Raw genomic sequence first — 15,470 nt, forward strand, 5'->3', positions numbered from 1 at the left:
ATAGTTTGTCAAGTCCAGAGACGGGGAGGAGGAAGGTATAAGAAGAGTAAATGAGGGATAAAGGATGGAACAGGGTGGGCCAGTCAGTGTTTTGAACATGGCAGCAGCTTTTTGTACCTAATGTGCATTTTGTGGTGTTGGTGCTGCAGGAAGAGGGGGAATGACGGAGCATGGGAATGTGGGAGAGAGCCAGTGCTCCTAGGCTAAAACAACAAGTAACTGTGAAGTATGTCTTTACTTAGACACGGTAGTTGAGGCAGAAAAATGGAGAGGGAAGAGTAGGGAAGAATATGAAAAGCAGGCTGACACGTGCAGGGATTTTTTTTCTTATCAAACATTTCCAGGTGTGTGAATGAATGAATGAAATAAGTGTAGATTTGAGTAGTTTTAAGTTGTCATTAGTGTACTTGATGTGCTTAGAGGGTAAGGTTGAAGGATGAATATATCACTTTTCTTCTCATGTTGTCCCTGTCCACTTATCTTCTCCGACCATATTTTTCTGCTTCCAGGTCCGTGCTCCCACTTTCAACCCGGCTTTGGGTGTCCACGAGGTGGAGATGATGAAGGAAGCAGCCACTTTAATCAGCTTCATCTACCCAGCTCAGAACCCTGAGTTGATGGACATGCTGTCCCAGAAGAAAGCCACTGTCCTGGCTATGGACCAGGTTCCGCGAGTCACCATTGCCCAGGGTTACGACGCACTGAGCTCCATGGCAAACATTGCAGGGTTTGTACATGGTGCCTTCAGGTGTTGACTGTTTTTATGAGAAGGGTCAACTTGAAAGATTCACTGATATGATCGTATGTACGGTGTATGTTTATACTCTATATTGATATACTGTTCATATTTACAATACCCTTCAAATATAAAAAGCAAGCAATGTGGCAATAGTTGGGACGTCTTCTTGCTTAAAAGACTTGTAACATTGGCTAGCTAGTTAGTTAACTTGGCTGGCTTTGTTCTCAGCCGGCAGTGTGTGTTCACATATTAACAAACGGTGCTTGGTAATGTCTTAATTGGACATGTTTAAGCACATGAAAGAACAGTTCATAATTAGATTTATTTTGATTGATCATTTCCTGTGTTGGTGTCCTCTGTAATTTTAGGTACAAGGCAGTTGTGCTGGCAGCCAACAGCTTCGGCCGCTTTTTCACTGGACAAATCACAGCAGCTGGAAAAGTGCCACCTGCAAAGGTGTGTAGTATGAGTGCGTGTGTTTCTTTAAGTGTTATCTAAAGTGTGAATTTGTGTGTGTATGCCAGTTTTAACTTTGAACAGGCCATATGGCTGTATTGTCATCCCATCCCATATATGTGTTTTTGAATAGGTGCTGATCATTGGAGGTGGTGTGGCTGGATTGGCAGCTGCTGGCAGTGCCAGAGCCATGGGGGCCATTGTCAGAGGATTTGATACCAGGTTTGTTTTTGATATGATATTTATAAATTACAAATTAAATGAATACTATAATAGGCTGTTATGAATGAGATAAAATTATACTGTATTTCATGCATGCCTCATTTCCTGTAAATCCCTTCTGTGTGTGGCGGACTCTGCCACCAACAATGCATATTATTATATAGAGAGGTTTCTCATGATTTCTGAAGGTAAATACAATAAATTAGAATTGTACAAAAAAATGCTGTCTGCAAGAAAATCTTTACTTTAACTGTTTATATACTGAACCTTTCAGGTGTATGCATCTTAAGGCATCCTGCCATATAGTACAGTTATGTATGCAGTCTTAAGGACAAACAATTGCATTACAAGTTTAGAGAATGGAAATTTTGAATATGCACATGTGTGTGTTCTCATGTTCTATCAGAGATATTTTCCCTCTTGCTTGACAAAGAAATCACCTCTGACACCTCATCTCCCCCTCTCCCAGAGCTGCAGCTTTGGAGCAGTTTAAATCTCTGGGCGCAGAGCCGCTGGAGGTGGACATTAAGGAGTCAGGAGAGGGCCAGGGAGGCTACGCCAAGGAAATGTCTAAAGAGTTCATAGAGGCAGAGATGAAGCTGTTTGCCAAACAGTGTCAGGACGTGGACATTGTCATCAGCACAGCTCTAATCCCTGGTACGCACAGAAGCACAAACTCAGGCACAACATAAATGCTGACTCTAAATTTATAAAGTGAAGGACACGTTTCCATGATAGACTGTGCTCAAACTCAAGGCCATGTAAATAGCTTTCCCCCCTGGTCGTGGAATATCTGGAATGTCACAGAATATGAGACATGTATTCTGGGCAAGTAGTCAGAGAATTTAGAAATAAAAAAGGACAAGTCACGGAATATTGAACATTAAAAATAATTTTACCGGAATGTACCAGAACATATTTTATAACAGCTTCATTTTTGTTCCGTTACTCTGGGTTTCTGTTTCTGTACATGGCCACAGTGAGCTCAGCTGTTGTGAATGTTAGTCGCTTGGTAGGCCATAATGTGGCCTGGCGGTCTGTGTATATTTGTAGCTTTTTCACCACATTTCTACACAGATTTTCAGGCATTTGATTTGAACCTTAATGTATAGTAAATGTGACGAGTAATTCCTTGATGTCTGTGTGTCCATTTTAACATTGCAGGTAGGCGGGCACCCATCCTGATCACCAAACCAATGGTAGAGAGCATGAAAGATGGCTCAGTGGTGGTGGACCTGGCTGCTGAGGCTGGAGGAAACATTGAGACCACAGTGCCTGGCGAGCTGTCGGTACACAAGGTCAGTGCACATACTGCCCACACTTGCTCATGTTCATACCAAATCTAATAGGTGTTTTTTGCTTTGTGTCAATTGTCTTTGAGGATATCGCACATCATCTGTCATTGGTTTTCCCTTCCAGTTTGGTGCAACACCACAAAACGTCTTTTTTCTTTCTTTTAGGGAGTGACCCATATCGGCTTCACAGACCTGCCCAGCCGTTTGCCAACACAGTCCAGCACTCTCTACTCCAACAACATCACTAAGCTGATGAGGGCTGTCAGCCCTGGCAAAGAGAACTTTTACCTGGACGTCAAGGATTTGTTCGACTATGGGACCATGGATCACGTTGTCAGAGGATCCGTCGTCATGCAGGTACGAGGTCTCATGTGGCCAGCGGTCAAACCAACAAGCATGTATGTGCGCAGCTGAGATTTCCCACAAATTTCATGCAGTCATATAGAAAATCATTGAAAATGCCCTGTGGGTCTCTGCCACAGTCACTAGATGTCACCCTAAGGACACATAATTCCCTTCTTACTCGTATCTACTTGCAGCATGTCTACAGTTCCCTATGGAGTCATTTCTCCTCAGTAGACCATGCAGCAGCATGGTTTTCTGTCTTTATGATTTTACTGAAACAAAGCCCTTGATTTAGCCTTTCAAGTGGAAATGTTAAGTCACTTATAAATTGGTTATAAAAATGTTTCAGACAATAAAATTCTTTAATTGCAGCAAATAAAATTACATTATAAAGAGTACGACTCAGGGTAAATCTGGCATAATCTACTCCTCAGAACTTTATTCTACTTTTCAATCATTAGCATTATTTTATAATCACTTTTGATATAGCATTTAGTTATTTAATGAATTAATTTGGTCTGTTCAGCTGTGGCTAATCAAGGAGTTATTGTCATGACATTAGGACTGAAGCTTATTTTGTCCATCCAATTAATTAATTGTTATCCAGGGTAGCTGCCAGTCCACTCCTTCTTCTGCATTGTCATATGAAGTTTAGCAGATTACGTTTCTCACCTTCCTACACTGAACAGCTCCCCTCCTTTTTTCCTTTAGTTTAGAAGTGGTGTCGCACAAGTTCATTTTTCAGCTGTAAAATGTCCTCGGTACAGATTGTGGTCACAGTTCTGCAATAACCAAATTTAAGAGATCCTTATGTTAAGTAAATTTATGTTAATGTAAAAAAACAACAAAAAAAACAAATTTCATAACAAATATGTTATGAGATTTTTTAAACTCTTTAATATGAATATCAGGATCAGCCTCAAAAATCTTTTAACTGTCTGACTCTATTGTTAGTTACAGAGGTGTAGCATCTTTATTTAGTGTGTGTGAGGCAGTGAAGCTCCACCACCACCACTACTGTAGATGTGGCTTTATTTCTTTAATATCCATGTCAGTAACGCTGAGCGAACTGGTTCAAATTTGACACAAACATTCACTTGGACTCAGGGATGAACGGATTAGATTTTGGTAGTCGAAGGTAAAGGCTGGTTTCTGATTGGTTGGTTTGTAGCAATTTGTATCAACTAATCATTTTGATTTGTTAAAGGTCAAGGTCACAGTGACCTCAAAATATGATTTTGCCCTTGTGAACGCAGTATCTCTGGAGCTCCTTAAGGGAGTCCATTCGAATTCTGCACAAACGTTCACTTGGACTCAAGGACAAACTGATCAGATTTTGGTGGTCAAAGGTCAAGGTCACTGTTACCACATAAAATATGTCTTTAGCCATAACTCAAAAATTCACACAGCAATTATGACAAAGTTTTACACAAATGGTTAATACTTTATATGACTCTTGATGAACACGGATGTAACCTGCAATTAGTGTGAGTGGTGGAGGCATACAACCGAGAGGCAGTAATTATATTTTATTTATTTATTTATTTATAAATGATTTGCTCTAATCAGTCGCAGTCTAGCTATGTTAAATTTTTCAAGTAAACACAGAGTGCAGATAATATTTTGACCCATATCTGATCACAGCAGTGATCTTATAAAGCTTATAAATGATGCTGAAATACAGATATTAGTTACGGTACCCACTGATCATTAGTTTGCTTACTTTGATCTTGACAGCATAGTCTAATGTTTCACAGATTTACTAATGCAGCAGAGGTCTTTGCCGAGAATCGGGTAATGAGATCAGGGAATAAAGGCAGACCTCAAATCACTTCTTTAGAAATGTCATTTGATATTGTTGATATCACGAAGTAATGGCTGCCCTCACTGACCATTCATCTCTTCTCTACAAGGTAAAGGTTCCCTCTTTCTACCTTTCACATTGTACCATTTTCAATTTATTGTCACTTTCAGAATGGAAAGAACCTGTTCCCCGCTCCTCAGCCTAACAATTTGCCAACTGCAGCTCCTCCTAAACCCAAGTCTGTCCAGGAACTGGAGGCACAGAAGGCTGCACAAGTCTCCCCCTTCAGGGCTACACTCACCACTGCTAGCGTGTACACTGGAGGTCAGTTGTTGCCATTAAAACTGAATGTGCCATTAAACTTAGATTTTCTGGTTAAGTAGAGAAATCAGGACGATGTTAAGTCTGAGTAAATTGGGTCTTAAGGGATGCTGAGGTCCAGCCATAAGGTGAAGGATCGGTTAATAATCAGCTTTTTAGGTCACTGCAGGAATGTGCACAGGAGGTGAGAAGTGACAGAGATTACAAGCACACGCGCACACACACACACACACACACACACACACACACACACAGACACAGACACACAGACACCCTGTTAGTGTCAGGAAGTGTGCATTGTAAAAACAGTGTCACACTGAGTGTTTGTTTGATGTAGTGCTGTAGTGAGTGGTTCCCATGGTGCCACACAGCCCTCTGTGTAAGTGCACCACATGCAGTTAATATGGTTCACACATTGTTTAGGTGCTGGAGTAGTTTCCTACTTAACACCACCACACAGCTACTGATGTTAACTGCTCTGTTTTTAAAGAGTGAGAACTTGGTTAGTGCTGGTTACATGCTTATTAGCCTGGCATGTAACATAGTCATTTTAATATTTTTGTATTGACTCTCATGGACACAGACAAGTTCTGTTGCTGCAACAGTTAGTCTGGTAAAGAAAGGTCGTTACACGACAGCAGTGTCACAAATTTAGTCAGACAAACTTCTCTTTGACTTATAACTGTACATGTGAGTTCAAATAACAGGAAATAAGGACAACATGGGTGGTCAGATGCCTACCACATCAAACAGTCAACCAGATGGGTTTAGAGTTAAGTAACTTTATTTCTAGAGATTAACCGAGGAGGGTTGAATGAAGATAACAGCATAGAAAAATAACAAAAAAAAATGTATATATATATATATATATATGTGTGTGTGTGTGTGTGTGTGTGTGTGTGTTTATATCCATATATAATTATGGTTATATACATATATCTTTTCCCAAAATAACATTTATTTTTCTGACTTCCCTTTAGTCTTTTTGTGAAGTATTGGCTAGTTCATGTTTTCCAGCCTCTAGACATGGACAAATCTATGGGAGGCAAAGAAATTGGGAACCACTTTAACACTTGAATAGCAAGGTCCTTTCGTGTTTTGTATTCTTATCCTAAAACCCACTGTTTTTTTTATTTCCTCCTTGGGGAGAAAGGCAGACTCTATGCGCATGGCTTATATGACAAGTCCAGAAAAATTGAGTGAATGCCACAGATTCTCTTTGATCACTTGCATATGACGCCAAAGAACAAATCTGTTAGTTTGAGCGGTTATTCATCTCAGTAACTCACATATTATTTAAACAAAATCTTTCCCTAGTTGCTAAAATAACTCCCCTTTACTTTCTTTAACTATGTCTCCGTCTCTCTCTCTCTCTGTACCAGGTGTTGCCACCCTGCTGGGTCTGGGTCTGTCGGCTCCTAACGCCGCTTTCACTCAGATGGTCACCACCTTCGGCCTTGCTGGGATCGTTGGATACCACACAGTGTGGGGGGTCACTCCTGCTCTGCACTCTCCACTCATGTCTGTCACCAACGCCATCTCAGGTTAGTTGTGTTGAGTAGGGCTGGGTAGTGGTGCTGATCTCCTGATTCGATTTGATTATATCGGATAAATACCAATGCGTCATGAAATGTATCCTGGGAATTTAGATTTCTTCTGTATTCAACAAGTGAAAGAAGACATCAGCCTGAGATCTGCAGACGGCTGGTTAACTATGGTTGCCTGAATAAAATAGAATTCACACACTCAACATCCACAACTTCGTCTCTCATAGCCAGGGATAATGTCTCTTCAACAAACACAAATAGGACTAAGGTCAGTGTCTTTTTTTTCAGTCTCTCCCTCTCGTAGAAGTGATCTCTACATCTCCACAAAATAACCAGAATCAGCTAACTATCCTGAAACATGACAGTCCGGTAAACTGCAGCAGGTCCACATAGACTACAGTTATTCACGTCACAGTTTACAGGCCTGTCGTGATTCAAAGTGACTAATATAGTCAGCTGTCATCTATGTAATCTTTTAACTTAAAATAACCTTTCTGAACATTTTAGTAACATCACGCAGCCCTAAATGAACCACTTTCAAGTAACCACTGCTTATAGTCAGTCATGTAGCTTCAGAAATGGTCTGAACCAGTTGCAGTCTCTCGCAATTCAATTAATCATACAATCAAACTTTATTTGTATATTACTTTGGTTCACGTTAGTGCTTTACAGATGATTGAGAGGCGGATAAGACAATACAAATGTTAACAAATTTGAGACTAATGCACACAAGAAATAAAAATGTTGAAATGTACCAATTAAACCAGTAAAATAGATTTTTTAAAAACAAATAGAATAGATAGAGAATACAAATACATTAGAGCATAGTTTTCCTCATGGACACATATGGAACTAACTTGCTGGATTAATAGAAGAGAGAAATTTCTGGCTAATAGTAGTTAACAACTCAAATAAGATATCTCAAAACAAATCATAAAACATTAAAACACTAAAGCTCAAAGATCAAACATGTCACATGTCAGTCCAGCACGTCTCTGCAGCCGCACTGTTGCTTTCTCAGGTTTTGCCATTCAGTCCAAATAAAAACTTTAAAGATTGTGTCCTTATTGTCGGCTGCCGCTTAACACAGAGGGGTTAAGAGGTTAGAGAGGTAAGTGCATGTGTGTGTTCTCGTGGCTTTGATCACTTGAAGACCCACACTGAGGGTAGGAAGTAACACACTGTCGGTGATCTTTGAGGGTCAGGGAAGTCCTTTGCTCGTTTACTTGTGCACACAGCGGGACATCAGAGCTCGGTGGCGGTGTCCCAGCAGTGTAACAACCAAGAGAAACTTTTCACTTTCTTTAAAACTTTATGAGTGACACCTATACCCTATTTTCACATTCACATCTTCACACTGTTTTCCTTGTTCCTCTGGGTCTACGTATCCTTTTATACCTTATTTTCTCCTGTCAAATTCACTCTTGAATGTAAGTTTGAGCATACAATGGGATCATTCTAAAAGTCATAACTACAAGAATATCAGTAGAATCTGAGACCACAAATGAAATAAATGAATTAGCCTTAAGTTCGTTTGGAGACTCTCTTCTTTTCACGTTGTCTGCCCTCAATTTATCCTCGTCTCTTTTTCCTCTTTCCCTTTCCTCCCTGTCCAGGTATTTTTCCCTTCATATTTACTGTAGCCTTTTTACCTTTCTTTTTTTTTTAATTCCTGTCACTGACTATGGTTATGGAAACAGTGAGACCCAAAGAGTTCTGTTGTTGTGCCAGGCATCGTAAAGACACACACACACTCACACACAAACACACACGATCACTCAGACATTAGGGAATCGTATTGGAATTCAGGGTTTGCGTGAGGGACAGTTACATTCTTCATGGGGAGATTATAGTGTTACAACCAGTGGTGACTCTGACTGGTGGGTCATCTTAAATCTTTCAGAGACTGGTTTCATATCCAGTAGCTCATTGAAGTACGTCTTTACATCTGGTGTCTCATATAAATGCTTTAATCTACTTGAGAGCACTGATTCACAGCTAGCCACACTCTGACACTCTGCCTGTAGCCAGGTCCCCGATGTTTGTAACAGAGACACACCTACAGGTCATTGGCCCACCCTGTGTGTGTGTGTGTGTGTGTGTGTGTGTGTGTGTGTGTGTGTGTGTGTGTGTGTGTGTGTGTGTGTGTGTGCGTGCAGCTCCACTGACGCCTATTGGCTTTCTTTCAGGCTAATCTGTTAGTTTTGGTAGCCAGGCATGCTTTTAAACTCCACGTAAATGGTGTAACCGTATCTTTTTCTTCTTCATTTTTTTAGATTAAAAACTCTTTGATACAAACTTGGCTTTACCACATCAGCTTGTCAGTTGTAAATGACCAGGTTCAGCCTTCTGATTGGGCACAATACAGTTTCAGGAATGTGATGGATGTGAATGTATATTATATTACCAGTTTATCAGTCATTATTTAATAATTATATATTATTATTATTATTATAAACCAATTATTCTTGATTAACAGTGAGTTTATTTTGTGTTATTTGAGAGTGTTTATGGCTATAACAAATAGAAAATCCTATCATTGATTGCTCAATTTTCTTGCAAGAACAGGCTAAAAGAAAGAATGAATTATTTGTGAGTGTAAACGGCTAAAGCAAGAACCATGTTCAGTGATCACACAGGCCAAATGCAAACAGAGCATGAAAACCTCACGCCCCAAATAATCATCTGTGTAATGTTAATAATCCAGTTGGGTGAGATATAGCATTGAATATATCTTACAGATATTAGTAGTGTGGGGGAAGAAAAATAGCGGAAAAAAACCCCAATCTAGATAAATATGTAGGGAAAAAAGCACAATACTGCTACTGAACATTGAGAAACGCATGTATTCGGAGGCATACAAATGTTGCAGGTCAGTTAAGAGCCGTGTAAGAGTAGACAGGCACATATCTAGTTTACCTTATGGATGTAGGCCAGCACAAAAAAGATGCTAATCATTAGTATATGGAAAAAGGTGATGATTAGCAGCCTGACACACTTTGACGTATGTTTGTTCCAGAAACCAAACAACAAATGCTTGGAAAGGTTTTTGTTTTAATCTTTTCCTATGTTCATCACAATAAGTTTAAATACTTCCTGTTGTAGTCGTTCTCTTTTGTAACAGTGGAAATTTTAAATTAGTTTGTGTTTATGTCGTAAAAGTTGTGAAATTATGTTTGGCAGCATTTGAAACTTGCTTTGTTTAGGAGCTGATATGCACACATGATTATGAACTCTGTTGGCGAAAAAGGGGAAACAGGGTGAGAAGAGGTCAAACTTCACATTTTCCTCATTTGAAAATCCAATCTAACACTATTGACTTAAAGCACAAACCTGCTCGCACGCATACACACACACACACACACACACACACACACACACACATACACACACATACTGTACCTGTTATTCAACTTGAATTGTACACAAACAAGTCCGTGTGAATGCAGGCTCCGGGGATGCTGTCTATTTCATCTTACTGCCTGTAAGTCATTACACGACTGATGTTATCAAGGTTTCCTGAGCCTCTTTTGGTAAACACACTCACACACATTCACTTCTCTTTCTTTCTCCCTCTCTTTTTATCTCAAATTTTTTTTTTTTTTTTTTTTCCAATCTGGGAAGCAAACAGAGTATTTTGAGTTTAAGAAGCCAGCTTTAGAATGAGTCTATGAATGTGCTGATTAAACGGTTCTAATCAGCATTAAGATGAACTTCTGCTGCGACTGTCTGAATCAATGTTTGTGGAGTTGCTGTGTTGTTTTTGTAACATCTTCACCAAAGTTTTCAATGTCCTGTATATTGTATTATGAAAGTTGAGGTTCATGAATGCTAAAATATCTGTGTTCTGCAGGTCTGACGGCTGTGGGTGGTCTGTCCCTGATGGGAGGAGGCTACACCCCAACAACTACTGCTGAGACACTGGCTGTGCTCGCCGCCTTCATCTCCTCGGTCAACATTGCTGGTGAGTCACCCGCACATAGACACCTCACAGTGATCCCTGCCAGTTACAGCAACCTAAAGCCAATAAAATATCAACTTAGGCTGAAAATTGAAATGTTTTATATTGATTATACAATAACATGCCTTTCGACCAAGTTTTGCAGCTGCCCTTTCTACCCACCTGCTCAGACCAGAGTCGGTGGTTCAGGCTTGGACCACACACATTCACTGCTGCTATTCCCCTTAATAATCCCTATTATAATGACAAAGTGTTCCTGGAGTCATTATAATACTCATCACTCTCTAATAGTCCTGGGAACCAGAGAGTGCCTCCAGAGCTGAGCCATGAATTAGTTTTAATTTCTCTTATTAGCAGACAGCTAGACACCAGGGGAGACTTTGATGCAAGCAAATGAATAGTTAACTTGCATAATGGATCAGTTCAGCCCAATGTCTGTGTGAGTTTTTTAAGGCTGCACCGAAACATATTGGAGTTTTGTGTGTGAGAGATGCAGGATGCCACAGGGTTTTAAGTTCAAAGCAAAGGCTGTGAATCCTGCTACAAATCACGAGCCCTTTAGGCTCTGTGGCATCACCACTTTTTAGTGTTTTTAGGTCCCTTAACTAAAGCAAAAATTCCACAGCTTTTATTGAAAATACCTAGTTTCTTTCCCACTGTTTGATTTCAGTTTTGATGTTCTCCATGGGTTGAGTTCCACACGGACATTTCAAAGCGGCTCACCATATTACCCATAATCCCCTCGGCACAGAAAAAGAAACATTCCATGGCAAGTGACGAAACACAATGGAGAAATCTAGCTCCAGTAAAACAGACCCTGAATTTTTTAGTTTCTTGTTCCCTCCATGTCTGCATAGTCGTAAAATGTGGAAATCTATGGAAGACACCTGGGTGTTGAATATCTTGAGCTACCAGGCCTCATTAGATTCCATCTTCCATCCACTCATTTAGCTAATTCTTATCAGTAACTTTGACTATAAGTGGCTTAAAAGAAACGGTTCTTAAGACAGTCAGTTCAATTCAATGATTGACCTGTAAAGAACGATACAGTGGACGTGAACCAGCACATGTATTTCTTTACAACTGAAATAAATTGCGTTATGTTTTTTTTGTTACCGCATAAATTACACAACTGCTCTGTAACATCACATGCCCACATGTCATGAAAAATATCATAACACTAAAGGGAGAAATGTAATATGTAGTATTCCTGGGTTTCATGATTGCTTCCCCTGTCTGTGCATAAACCAGTCGAGAAGTCATTAGTTCTGCATCTGCGTAGATTGAGAACTTTCTAGCCTATCAAATCAAAATCATTTCATCTTAAACTATTAAACTGTAAAATCAAACTGCCACCAAGTGCACTGCTAATACTAGTTTGCAGGTTAGATAGCTTGATAGAAAAATAGCATTTCTAACATATCCATAAGGGATTTTTTTGTTCCTTTCAATAGTAAAAATATCAACAGTAAATTTAAAAATAATGTTGACATTATTTTTGACTACTAAAATGAATGACTAGGTGGGATTTCAGATGGACTTTATTAGACCTCATGATGGTGTTGCTGATTTGCTTTTATTTTTGCAAGCTTTCTAAATATAGTGCCAGGAGACCCATTCTGAGGGGGAAAAAATAACCAAAAGAAATGAGTGAAAACTGGCTTTGCGTTGTTTAAATACATGAACATTCCTCCATATTAATATATTGACACAGATTGGCCTGCAATAATAGTAGTCAGATTGTTATTACATGTTTTAACTGGGACAGTCTAAGACTAAAATTACATGAACTGAAAAGAAACAGGTGCTAGCCTCTGATTCACCCGTGTATGTATGGGTGCATGTGTGTGTGCACGTGGCTATAATCATGCCAGAGGGGAAAAAGGCAGACATACACACAGTAAAGTGATCTCCTATAAAGCAGTGAGACACTGTCTGCTCCCAGGTTGACACTTTTGATATTTTCTACTTGAAATATTTACACTGACATAAAATAGAGTCATTAAATTCCTAACATTGGTTATTGCTCCTCGGAACAGATTTTAGCGATTGGCTTTAAAACACCTGTTGTCTAAAATTATTAATTATTTCAGGCACCTTGACTCTCGGTCTTTACATCCTTGTCCTCCCTTGCTCTCTTTTTTTTCTTTTTGGCTTCTTGCTTTATTTTTTTTATCAATAAGGATTTTTTTGTGTGTTACCATTCCTTTTGTTCTGTAAAGCACCTTTAAGAGCAGGTATAGTCACTCTCTCTATGTCTCACCCAGGTGGTTTCCTGGTGACACAGAAGATGTTGGACATGTTCAAGCGTCCCACTGATCCTCCAGAGCATAACTACCTCTATCTACTTCCCGGAGGCATCTTCATCGGAGGCTACGCTGCTGCTCTGCAGTCTGGATACAACATTGAGCAGGTGTGAGAGGATGTTTATGCCATCTCCATATGTTTAGTTCAAGCATGTATCTGTGGTTTCCTACACAAACCATTCTCTCAGTCCCTCAGCCCATGACCATGTAAAAGTTGGCTAATCAGCCTCCAAATGTATTCTGTGTTTTCCCAGATGTTGTACAGGACCTTCCAAGTGAATCATTTGGCCTTTTTTTTCTCATCGTGTGGTCCCTCAATCCTTGTCTATAACCCCTTTTTTCCGTTCTCTCTCTCTCTCTCTCTCTCTCTCTCTCTCTCTCTCTCTCTCACCCACCAGATGATGTACTTGGGCTCAGGTTTGTGCTGTGTTGGTGCCCTGGCCGGCCTTTCCAACCAGAAAACAGCCCGTCTGGGTAATGCTTTGGGGATGATGGGAGTCGCCGGGGGGGTTGTTGCCACTCTGGGTGCCCTCAAACCGAGTCCTGAGCTTCTGGCACAGATGAGCGCAGCCATGGCTGTAGGTGGCACTGCTGGTGAGTCTGTGTGTATTTCCGTCAAATGAAAGAGAAGGCAGACTTGCAGGCAGACTCTCGAGACTTGCAGAATTGTGTTGCAGAAGATGGAACACCTCTTGTCTGAAAATGAGTGGACATGGATTTAGCCTTGTGTGTGTTTATGTTTGCATGTATTCCAAGCTTGGCCAGATTAAGCAGCAGGTGTGGTCAGCTCAGAGACTCTCTGTGATGTTTACATCAAAAGCAGCATGACTAACTCCACATCAGACCCAGGGGGTTTGTCGAAATGATCAGCATCATGCATTACTCACTTTCTCTCCCTCACTCACAACAGCTTAATCATTTGAATGATAATTCTTCCAGTAACAAAGCTGAAACCTAGACTAAATTATCCACAGAGACAATAATGCCAAGTGTAGCAAAGTGGCAAGGTTTCCTGTAATACACACACACACACACACACACACACACACACACACACACACACACACACACACACACGTGGCATTGACCCACTCACAAACTTGGAATTTTCCCAAACAGGCCTCAGCAGCAACACCTGGTCCTTCATATGGACCCGCTTCCCAGCAGTCCCAGTGTTTTGCATGTTATCTGTGTGTGTGTGTGTGTGTGTGTGTGAGAGAGTGTGTCAGGACCACTGAACTTTATGTATTTGTTGTATCTGTAGGTCTGGCCATCGCTAAGAAGATCCAGATCACTGACCTGCCCCAGCTGGTGGCTGCCTTCCACAGCTTGGTGGGGCTGGCTGCCGTCCTCACCTGTGTGGCTGAATACATGATCGAGTACCCTCACTTCGCCACAGACCCCGCAGCCAACCTCACCAAGATAGTCGCATACCTCGGCACCTTCATTGGCGGCATCACTTTCAGTGGCTCTTTGGTGGCGTACGGCAAGTTGCAAGGTGAGAAGCACATTCGTACACAGAGAGCAAACGTTTACACTTCCAGTGTGAAGAGAAGGCCCACACTCCTTTTATATGTTTGCAAGATAGATATGGTGATAGTTTTTTTTTTTTTTAATTGAATGAACTTTAAAAACTCATAACAGGATTAGTCGTATATGTTTATTTTAAAATGCTGCAGACAGATGATGGTCGTACTGTAATTATCAACAAGGGGAGATGTGATGCTTCATACCCGCTGTCGCCTGATGTAAATGGAAAAGAAAATGAGTTCATCAGGTTCATGTGCTGGCACCAGTCCTGGCAGCCACACTGTAATTTCCATGTTGGCTGCAAGTGTTTCATAATGACAAATTATGCATGAGCATGACTTTCAGTTAATGACAAGTCTCAAGTGGTGGCTGCTGAGGGAGAACTCTAATGATAAATGCTACATGAAATCTACTGCTTAGATTTTTTTTCCCCTGTCTATGAGAAGCTCACAGCTGAATGATAAATGAATGTCTTTATTTGCAGTTATTAGTGGTGTTTTTTATTCCTAACCTCTATCATTTTCTCTTTTCCCTTGTCTTCCCGTCATTCCCTCTCTCGTCGTGCAGGTCTGCTGAACAGTGCTCCCTTGATGCTCCCTGGTCGTCATGCTTTGAACGCCACTCTTATGGCAGGAAGCGTTGGTGGGATGATTCCCTACATGCTGGATCCCAGCTACACCACAGGCATCACCTGTCTCGGATCCGTCTCCGCTCTCTCGGCCGTCATGGTACGCCGTGTGTCTTCATATTTCCAAAGTCTGTTTTTGCACTCATTGAGGCCGTTGAAGAGAAAAATCAGATTGGATTTTTCTTACATGCTGACAGAATGAACATGTAAGAATGTTGGTAAAAGACTTTTAATAAACATCAGGAAGGGGAAAAGGCATAAAAGAGTCAGAAGAATTTAATGCTGGAGACAGACTAGGATGTAATATGTGAGAAAA

General features: G+C 40.6%; 1 protein-coding gene across 1 annotated transcript in view; it reads left to right on the forward strand.

Moving 5' to 3' along the window:
* nnt (nicotinamide nucleotide transhydrogenase) overlaps nucleotides 1-15,470 on the forward strand; it is a 33,734-nt gene that overhangs the window by 6,876 nt on the left and 11,388 nt on the right. The window contains exons 4-16 of the mRNA XM_056403455.1: nucleotides 510-727; nucleotides 1,108-1,195; nucleotides 1,329-1,417; nucleotides 1,887-2,074; nucleotides 2,582-2,715; nucleotides 2,878-3,069; nucleotides 5,032-5,185; nucleotides 6,565-6,726; nucleotides 10,583-10,693; nucleotides 12,958-13,103; nucleotides 13,395-13,590; nucleotides 14,261-14,494; nucleotides 15,094-15,254. Coding sequence (XP_056259430.1) covers nucleotides 510-727; nucleotides 1,108-1,195; nucleotides 1,329-1,417; nucleotides 1,887-2,074; nucleotides 2,582-2,715; nucleotides 2,878-3,069; nucleotides 5,032-5,185; nucleotides 6,565-6,726; nucleotides 10,583-10,693; nucleotides 12,958-13,103; nucleotides 13,395-13,590; nucleotides 14,261-14,494; nucleotides 15,094-15,254 — 2,073 coding nt within the window. The remainder of the gene's footprint in view (nucleotides 1-509; nucleotides 728-1,107; nucleotides 1,196-1,328; nucleotides 1,418-1,886; nucleotides 2,075-2,581; nucleotides 2,716-2,877; nucleotides 3,070-5,031; nucleotides 5,186-6,564; nucleotides 6,727-10,582; nucleotides 10,694-12,957; nucleotides 13,104-13,394; nucleotides 13,591-14,260; nucleotides 14,495-15,093; nucleotides 15,255-15,470) is intronic.

This window comes from Seriola aureovittata, chromosome 18, assembly GCF_021018895.1.
Source record: "Seriola aureovittata isolate HTS-2021-v1 ecotype China chromosome 18, ASM2101889v1, whole genome shotgun sequence".
NCBI classification, from domain to species: Eukaryota; Metazoa; Chordata; class Actinopteri; order Carangiformes; family Carangidae; genus Seriola; species Seriola aureovittata.